The 10,349-nt window shown below is 40.7% G+C and overlaps 1 protein-coding gene across 1 annotated transcript; it reads left to right on the top strand.

Moving 5' to 3' along the window:
• Positions 1 to 1,139: 1,139 nt before the first annotated feature.
• Positions 1,140 to 2,144, top strand: LOC117525791 (beta-1,3-galactosyltransferase 2-like). Its single transcript, XM_034187730.1, has one exon. It carries the CDS (start codon positions 1,140 to 1,142, stop codon positions 2,142 to 2,144), a length of 1,005 nt encoding a protein of 334 aa, XP_034043621.1.
• Positions 2,145 to 10,349: the final 8,205 nt, after the last annotated feature.

Raw genomic sequence — 10,349 nt, 5'->3', positions numbered from 1 at the left:
GAGCGGAGGAATTCCACGCTTCGCGGCAGAGCCGCATGGCGCAAAGCAGCGCCGTGATGAAGCCTCACAGAACATGTTCCGGATCAACAAAGCCTTCACGTTGGAAATGATCTGGTTGTTTCAGCGGGGTTTGAGCCTGTCGATCGGCGCGCGGAGCGCCGTGCACTCTCAGCAGCTGTGGGCGGTCTTTAAACCAGCTGGAGCATTCCTTAATCTGTGTAATCCCCATAAAATCGTCCCTGAAAGCCATCTGAATTTTCAGAATGGTGTCCACCTGGAGGTCTCTCACAGTTTCTGGAAAAATTTGATGCAGCAAAGCTCCAAATCGTTCAGACATTTTATTCGCAATAAAAATCCGACGAGAGGGGTGGACCACTGCTCACACAAAGCCTGCTCACAGGCGAATGACGCAACCGACAGGCGTGAAAAAACTCACACATGCGCACGAAGGTTCAAGCTTGGCTGATGCAATCACACGTGATTCAAATCCATATGTTTTTTGCAAAAAATAAAAAGGTCGGATACTTTTCTAACAGACCTCGTACATATTAACAGGTGTCAAACAGTGATTCATGTTACAAAAAAATTCAAGGCGCTGTCATCACATCTACATTAGCAAGAGCTGAGTGTCTCCATTACAAAGAGATTTATAAAGTGCTGAAAAATACATACATACACATAATGCGATGCTAATGGGCTAACGTTAACATGAGTGGAATGCCTCCACTGATTTATAATGTGCTTAAAATTACACATTTAAGAGTTACAATTTAGATTAGAAAAGATTTATTGCACATCTTCACGTAATTGCCTGAAAAAAGATAATGATGATAATGATAACAATAAGAGATTTTTGAGTTTTTTTAACAGACAGGCTGACCCATTAATAGACACACAGATTTCACAATTAGAGAATTATGGTATAAATATGAACATAAAATCATCAGTTTGAAGTTCATATAAAAAAAAATTGCATTTGAGCCTTCAAGCGTGTAATCTGAATACAATGTTGGTATCCAACAAACTTCAACTGTCTTTCCTTTTCCTTTAGACAAAATGAAGAGAGACCATTTCGTCAGAAGATGATGTTTCACTTCAGATTCCAGTTGCTGCTCCTGTTTTGTGTGATAACCGTCGTCATGTGCTACACCCTCCTGTGGAGGGACTTGCTAAAAAGCCAGAGCATGTTACCACTTAATGAGCACTACAACAGGATGTTCAACATTACCAAAATGAATAATCAAACTTCTTACCATATTCATCCAAAACACAAGTTCAAACTAAATGATACACATAAACCACCTGCCTTTCAGTACCACACAGCTTATCCACGCAACTACCGCTTTATCATCAACCATAAAGACGCCTGCACAACCATGAACCCTTTTTTGGTCCTGATGGTTCCAGTAGCGCCACACAACATGGCGGCGCGTGATGCCATCCGCAAGACGTGGGGCAGTGAGAAAGTGGTCCAGGGTGAGAAGGTCCTGACTCTTTTTGTGCTCGGCCTCCCTAGTAAGGACATCAACGGGCTTCAGGAGGAGGTCCGGCAGGAGAATCTACAGTACGACGACCTGATCCAAAGTAACTTCATTGACAGTTACATCAATCTGACCATCAAAACTATGGTGATCATGGACTGGCTGGCCACCCATTGCCGTATAGCAGCATATGGCATGAAGATTGACTCGGACATGTTCCTGAACATTGACAATCTGATCATAATGTTACACAAGCCAGGCATCCCCAAGGTGAACTACCTAACAGGGAGGATTGCACGGGACAGGCCTGTTGTTCGTGCAAATGACTCTAAATGGTACGTCCCCAAAGAGATGTATCCAGACGAGACATACCCACCTTACACTGTGGGCATGGGGTATTTGTTCTCTAATGATCTTCCAGAAAAATTTGTGGAGATTTCAAAAATGATCCCACCTTTTAACATAGAAGACGCTTACATCGGAATGTGCATGAAACAATTAGGGCTTCGAATTACAACGCCACCAAAATACCCAAAGTTCAGGCGCTTTAAAACAAGGTTCAACCGGTGCAAATTCTCCAAGGTCCTCACATACATTCTTCAGACTTCAGAAGATCTGGTGAGGTTCTGGAGAGAATTGAAGAAGCCTGGGCCACCATGTTAGCATGGTGGTGGAAACAGGATTTGTGTTGGGATGCTGTTGCAGGGTGTCCCGCTAAGCCGAACACAGGCACTGCTAAACGCCTGCTAGCTGGTTTAATTAAAAGTGAATAAAACTGTTGCCCACATCTGACTCCCCTCCTTAGGCGGTCCTTGGCTAATGTGGAATATGTCATGCTATTGAAAAAGAGTTTTGTAATAATCAAATAATATAATTAATTATGCTTAGCTAGCTACCGAACGACTCTCAACCCTTGGCAAGGCTTGGACATGGCCTGTTTTGGTGCACCATGCCGAATGTATTGCTACTCACTACAACAGCCGAACAGTAAACTCAGTAATCCGAAACGCTGTTTGCCACACTGGATCAAGCCAGTCCACCAGACCACACTGACAGACATTAGCCTACTAATCCACACTAACGGATTTTAGCTTAAAACTAGAGGCACTAAACTGATACTGATTTGATTTGGTGCAATCACAGATACAGAACATAAAATCATAAATACTTCATAAAAGAAAAGAAAAATGAGACAACATATACACCTTTACACAAACACATAAAAAATCATGTAAGCTCATACGACCTGGGAAATGACACTAGTCAAACAATGAAATGCTAACTGTTGTAACACACCAAGTTCCTTAGTCAATTTTAACCTCCTAGAAATACACTTGATTTTAAATCTGATCACAATCTGGAGAGCACGCAAGGGCAAGTTAGCTTAGCATCCGCTAACCGCACGCACAGACTGTGAGATATTGCTAATTTCAAGAGTTTCCCTCTGTGGGACATTGTATAAATCTGCAATTTATTTAGTGAAAAATGCTGGTGAAGATAGCTTAACTAATTCGTTCACGTTGTGAAGTCTTGCTCACTGAAAACCTGATTGAATAACACAGGAATTTCCAGGCTAAGCTAACAGAATTTCTTGAAAAAAAAGCCATATGAAAAGTGCTGCCATCTGCAGTTAACTATCCCACACTGCATCCTATTGACCTCAAAGGTGGCCGCTACATTTCAGAATCAGTATCAGAATCAGATTTAATTGGCCAAGTAAGAATGCACATACAAGGAATGTCTCCGGACTCTCTTTGCTCCCGCCTCTCAATGAACATAGTAGATACCAACAGAAAAACAAACCGGACACAACTAGACATAAGAAATATCATCAAGAAAACTGTCACAGGTATCATGAATCTTCTGAAAAATTACCTTGCGGTCCTCCTCCACACGTTCAGCCTCTTCCGATTGTCACTGATCAAGAACTTCATGAGATGGCACTCCACATAATCCACTTTGAGCCAACCCTAGGTGGCTCCTAAACACTGGTGCTTACTTGAGCAACATAGGGTATTTCCTCTGAAGAGTTCCTCAAGGTACCACTGATGAGCTTATTTATCTTGTAAAACAAACTTTTAGATGTGAGGTTAGTAGGTTCATCGATTGCCAACCCAAAGTGGTGGAGTAGGAATTTCAGAAGCTCTGTATGGCAATGGAGTAGGAATACTCCTTCCATACAACCCATACTTAGCTGCAACAATGGTAGTAAAACAGGGTAGGCAAGAGGCCCCAAAATAGTATGCCATCTTTTTCTTGTATACTTTCGCACCCGAAATGAGCCAGGCATGGAGGAAGATCTCAATTTTAAAACTATGTTCCTTGAGAACCTCCAGTTGTCTACCAGTCACCACTTTTTACTCCTTGGTGACCCCAAGAAGGCCACTATTCAGTATTTGCCCGATCCTGCATCAAAAGATTCACAAAAGAAATGAAAAGAGAGGATAAACCCACCAGACATCATTCAGTTTTAACTATTAAAACTCAACTTCCAGCCCTTGAGCTTGAAGCACCCCCCCGCGGGCTTCACCAAATCTCGATATAAGCTTTGCAGAAGTCTCCCTTGCTCTGAAACAGAGATCTCCAGAGACCCACAAAATGTCCAAGGTGGACCAAGCTCAAACCAACAGTCCTCCAAAACCCAACACAGTCTAAAACAGGTCCAGATTTTGAGACACAATGTGAACAGTTTGCACCCAGAACAAAAATGTTTGTGTCATCAGCAAACAAAATACATTTTAAAGGTTTAGACACATGACATATGTCATTTATGTACCTGAGGAACTGTTTTGGACCCAAAACAGATCCCTGAGGTACACCACAGGTGATATTAATACATGTTGATTTATATTCATTTATGTGTACAAATTGCAGGCTGTTTGTTAAATATCTTTTCAACCAGTTCGATACAGTTCCGTGGGTGCCAAAACCTTTTCCTTTTTTAAATAAATTTATTGCTGTTAAAGGTGTCAAAAGTTTTTTTTTTTAATCTACGAATATGCCCACTGAGTAACAGGCTTGAAACAGTTTGAAAAAACTGAACAGAGAAATAAAAGTTAATGGTTTTGCAATTTTTTCAATGACTTTTTTAATCACTATCATGTCAGTGTCATTCCAATCTGCAGATTATTTTTGTTCTTCTATTTATTAACAATATCTATTATTTCCTTTTCATCAACTGGACTGAGATACATTGATAATGGATTTCTATCCAGATTGCCTTGCACTGCCCCTTCTTTAATTGCAGCTCGACTATCTTTTTTGCCAGTTCAAGACCAATATTTCCAAAGTGTTGATTAAAGCCATTAAATGCATCCTTCATATTACTTATTGTTATTACTTATTTGCCATTGTCAATGGCAAATTATCACTAATGTCACTTACGAGTAGGCCACTTGCTGTATTTTATGAATATGTTGTCAATTAATCTTGCACAGTGTTTTGTTATTCTACTGCATCTGGGGGATTCTGGATTAAAAAAAAACAAACAAAAAAAACAAGCTGTACATTAAATTTATGAACTCCTCAGTTGGTTTGTGTTCCTTCTCTTTAAGTAGTCCTACACTGACATCACCACAGATAACACTATTCTATTGTTTCTGCACCTTGGTTAAAAACTTTGAAAAAACCTTGGAGCTGTTAGAATGGCCTAAGCACTAGGTCACCCTCTGAGTCTGGTCTTCTTGAGGTTTTTTCCTCAACATCATCAGTGGGAGTTTTTCCTGACCACTCACGTGTGTGCTTGCTCTGGGTGTTGGTAAGTAAGATTAGACCTTTCTCATGTGAAGAGCCTCCTTGAGGCAGCTTTGTTGTGATTTGGTGCTATATAAAAGAAATAAATTGAAATCAAACGGTCTATTAAAGTGGATCAATCACCATTCATAATCTGATTTGAGTACTCGATCAAACTATTTGGCCAAATAATAACTGCAGCTATTGTTGATATTGATGAAGTTGTTGTCAGCATCAATGTCATTTACCACATTTTGTGACTTCTGTTCACTTTATTCAAAGGTTTTCAGATCAGTTTCGTCATAAGCCATTTCCAAAGATGTTAGAGCCGTTCTAACATCTTTGGAAATGTATTTGTTTGTCTATCTAGTAGAACATCATTACCACCTTCAGAAGAAGTCCAGCCATGAAACCAATGATAGGAACAAATCTAACAGATGTACGGAACCACCGATGTTTGTCATTCTGGTCCTGGACACAGCTGAGATAAGCTATAGGTTGCTGGCTTGGTACCGAACTATGCTTAAATCAAATCAAAAACTTTGAGATGTTGAACATAAAATATCAAGGACATGAAAATGTAAAATGTAGATAAAAAGTGATTTTGTATGATATGACCCCTTTAATATTTATCTCATTTGATCAAAAAGACCATTTTCATTTTAAAATCTGTTCAGGAAACGTTAAAACAACACAAATAAAACATTTTTTACCATTTGTACACAGTTTCAGAAGTTTGAGAGGTTTGTGTTTATGTTTCATTTCATTATCGATCACTTTGGCTTAACGAGTATTTCAGCACAAAATTCCTCCAACAAATCGGCTGCTTTTACACACACACACACACACACACACACACACACACACACACACACACACACACACACACACACACACACACACACACACACACACACCTTTCTATGTCAGTTTTTAGAAAGCTACAGCTTTTAAAAGAAAAGGTACTGCAGAACCATATATATATATATATATATATATATATATATATATATATATATATATATATATATATATATATATATATATATATATATATATATATATATATATATATATATATATAAAATCCGGATAAAGCGGAAGAAAACGGATGGATGGATGGATATAAACCCACCCCTGCCACATTTCTCCATGTAATGTGGAGTTGCGTCAGGAAGGGCATCCGGCGTAAAACCTGTGCCAATTCAACATGCAGATCCACCTTGGATTTGCTGTGGCGACCCCGACTGCAAACAAGTGCGCAGCCGAAGGGACTTACTTTTACTATATATATGTATATGTATATAAAGGTTGTAAGTTCACATGTATTTGTATTGAACCGTTTCGGTACGGGACGTGTTTACCGTAATTTCTAGACTATAGAGCGCACGTGAATATTAGCCGCACCCACCAATTTTAAAAAGAAAAAAGAAATTGTACATAAATAAGCCGCACTTGTCTATAAGACGCGGGTCTCCACGTTGTAACATGAGATATTTACACAGAAAAATGTTGGACAGAAAGATTTTTTTAACTTTTAAGATTTTTTTAAATGCTTTTTTTTCCCCCTGAAGTACACGTCACGGACGTCATCCAGCGCGCGCGCACGGCTTCCCTGCTCCACAACTGAGTAATTTTATAACTTTTTCTTTAGATTTCATCCCGTGTGCAGCTCTTTGACTTGTTGCACCAAAACAGAGAACCGGGGTGGGGGGCCTGACTGATCTGACGGCGCAAAGTGCAGCAGAGCGACTTTTCTTCACTTAATACGCACAGGTAAGACCTTATATTTACACTGTGTGTGAATTCACACCTCATGAGGAGCGCAGCTTTCAGGAAATCAGTTGACATATGTTTATTTAACAACATTTTATTTACCTTATTATCAGGCAGCACTTTGCAATTATTTTATTTTCCTGTTTGTATAATGTTACAATAAATTGTTGGTTTAAACAACAAGCAAATTAGGTTTTGCATTTTGTTCCCATACTGTACTGAAAAATGAACCAAACCGTGACCTCAAAACCGAGGTACGTATTGAACCGTGATTACTGTGTATGGTTACACCACAAATATATATATATATATATATATATATATATATATATATATATATATATATATATATATATATCAAATAAATGTGCTGATGCATTTATTTGCTTAGAGCACAGAAGGTAGAAGGTACTGCTGTCTCAACGAGAAAAATTTATGCAACAATTTGCATAGATTTTTACGTCCGCCAAAGACGTAATAAAATCATTGGCATTTATTTGTTTGTCTTTCTGACTGCTTGCAAGATTATTCAAAACTGCTACAGGGATTTTGACAAACCTTTCAACCACAGATAGATGTTAGGCCATGGAACACTCCATTAAATTTTGGAGATGATCCAGATTTTAGATTAAGTTTCACTTTATATAAACTTTGAAAGATTGTCAAAACTACTTCACAAATTCAACCACATTTTCAACCACAGAGGGATATTAGGGCATGAAAGACTCCGCTGAATTTTGGAGGTGATCAGCATGCAGATTGGTAGATGTCAGAAATCTCTGATTGCTTTTGTTTTGAATGTAAAGCCTCAGTCCCCCGAATAATAAGCCATGAATAATGAGCCACCCATGGGTGTGTTATGGATTATTTGAAGAATGGTCCATGTTTTAAGCCATCACGTATCCACAACTGAGGTGCCTCTATGTGCCTCTCTGTACCTTGCATGTGCCAGGTATCAGCCTCTTGTGAGCCATGACTGATTTGTCATTTGAGCCCCGTCCAGCCTCGAGTGACTCCTGTTGCCACATATGATCCACGTCAAGCCACATATGTTCCATGTAGCACCATGATAACGTAACGTTGGTGCACGTTTAGGTATGGGTTTGGTCCAAATCTCCAGCCCTCTTTGTCCCTTTAAAGTGGGGTTTCAATTCACAGCATCCATTCAATATGTCACATTTTTTAAACGCAGTCCAAAAAAGATGCAGCACTGAATGACTGTGCTCTCCCAGATACAAATTCTGATGGGGATAACTACTTTGACACGACACTGCCTGGTGTGCGCCAAGCTGCTGTTCACCTGTTCCAGAGTCAAAAGCAGCAGTTCTGTGTGTTCATCCAGCTCTCTGTGACCACAAAAAAAAAAAAGACACCACAATGAGGTGGCGGCATCTGTGGATCGCTTCCAAAAAAAAAAAAAAAGTATTTCTTCTGCAGCTTACAGTCACCGTGATCCAGCTTTTAACTTTGTGTTATTGTTGTTGTTGTCCATTCGGCTGCTCCCGATTCATTCAGGGTCGCCACAGCGGATAGAGCCAGATCCGCATTGGTACTTGGTGCAAGTTTTACACCGGATCTCCTTCCTGACGCAACTCCAGTTTTACCTGAAGAAACACACACAGCCGCTGGTGTTCCAAGAGGTCTCCCATCCAAGTACTAACCAGGTCCCCCACTGCTTAGCTTCTGAGATCTGATGGGATCAGGCTTACACTTTGACACAGTGATCCAACTTTTAACTTTGTGTTCTTCTGTTATTGACTGCAAAATCACTCTTTGGCGAGCCAGCATTTTGCGTAAATGCTCGTCTTGAGTGACAGTCAACGCGCACTGAGTGCGCCTCATCTGATCCATTAACAAGATGTTAAATCTATCATAAACATACTTTTGCAGCTCGGAATGAACATGCAACTGTTTTACCAAGCTATCAAAACATTACAAATAGTTAGCTTTCAGCTGTTCCAAAGTACGTTCCTCATGGAGCAGGAGAGAGAGAAAAAAGCGTCCAGATGGAACAGTCTTCTGTGAGTCCAGAAGCGATTCGAGGTGTTTTCAAAATCCAAGGTTCAACAGGAAATGATTTAATCTGCTACAAATTATTTATTTTATATACAACGTCCGGCACAGAAAGCAGGTGGAATTGTGCACAAGAGGACTGAGCCGCTCCAAAAATAGCCTCTCAGGTCCTTGTAGTTGCCAGGCACTCGGATAATGGGTTTTTAGCAGCTTCGTCCTCACCACACACGCCTCTAAAATCCTCGTTAGTCCTCGTACGAACTTGTATACAAACTGTCCCACGCTGTTGTTGCTAAATTTTGAACATCTTGAAATTAGCGCCACTCTCAGAGATGAGCCTCAGTAACCAAATATACTGCCTCTAAGAGCCTCTGAGAAGCAGAAACGGGGTGTTAATGGGTGAAAAATGGTAAATGGACTGCGTTTATATAGCGCTTTTCCATCTGCATCAGAAGCTCAAAGCACACATCAGTACCTCACATTCACCCTGAATCAATGCCCACTACACACCGGGAGCAACTAGGGGATTAAGGACCTTGCCCAAGCACCCTTAGTGATTTTCCAGTCACGCTGGGATTTGAACCAAGGATCATCTGGTCTCAAGCCCAACACCTTAACCACTAGACCATCACCCTGCTGTGGTCCGAAATGACGTTCGGTCTGCGACACCGCCCCACATCTATTCCATGTCAGCTTTAAACTCTTCCCAGGTCATAAACTGTTCCCCCAGGTCCCAAAGCTAGAGGTGGGCGATACCGGGAATTTTGGTATTGATCCAATACCAAGTAAATACAGGCCCAGTATCGCCGATATCGATACCCATACTTTTTCATATTTAAGCTTCATAGATCCAAAAGATCCAAAAGACCTAGGATAGAATTTCGCCAAACATTGTACGTGACAACAAAATACTTTATTATCACAATCAACATTTTTGTTTAAAAATATCACTCAACACAACTTAAAATCTCCTGAGGTAGAGGGCTGACAAACTACAATACAAGGGTGCGCTGTTCCGTGTTGTGTGACACAGCGCAGCGCTGCTCTTAGGCCGCGTTCACACCGGCCGCGATCAGACACCACAAATTCGTGGGGGTCGCGTGGCGACGGACGTGCCTCCTTCGCCCGGTGTGTCGCTCTGCTTTTGCTGCCAAAATTCGCACCGATGTGTCATCAAATAGGAGGAGCTTCCATTCCGCTCATCTGCTCCGGTTGTTAAGTCAAGTTAACATGACGGACCTTGATCACACAGAGCGAGTTGTTGTGGAAAGCTCCCAATACAGGGAGTATCATTATTTGCTGCAGGAGCTGCGTCTGGATGACGGCTGCTTTCAGCGGTCCTTCCAC

This window comes from Thalassophryne amazonica, chromosome 15 (genome assembly GCF_902500255.1).
Source record: "Thalassophryne amazonica chromosome 15, fThaAma1.1, whole genome shotgun sequence".
Classification (NCBI taxonomy): Eukaryota; Metazoa; Chordata; class Actinopteri; order Batrachoidiformes; family Batrachoididae; genus Thalassophryne; species Thalassophryne amazonica.
This window is presented reverse-complemented; position numbering and strand designations above follow the sequence as displayed.

What these genes read in the sequence shown, in the direction of transcription:
- LOC117525791 (XM_034187730.1), top strand. Translation starts at nt 1,140, where the DNA reads ATGTGCTACACCCTCCTGTGGAGGGACTTGCTAAAAAGCCAGAGCATG.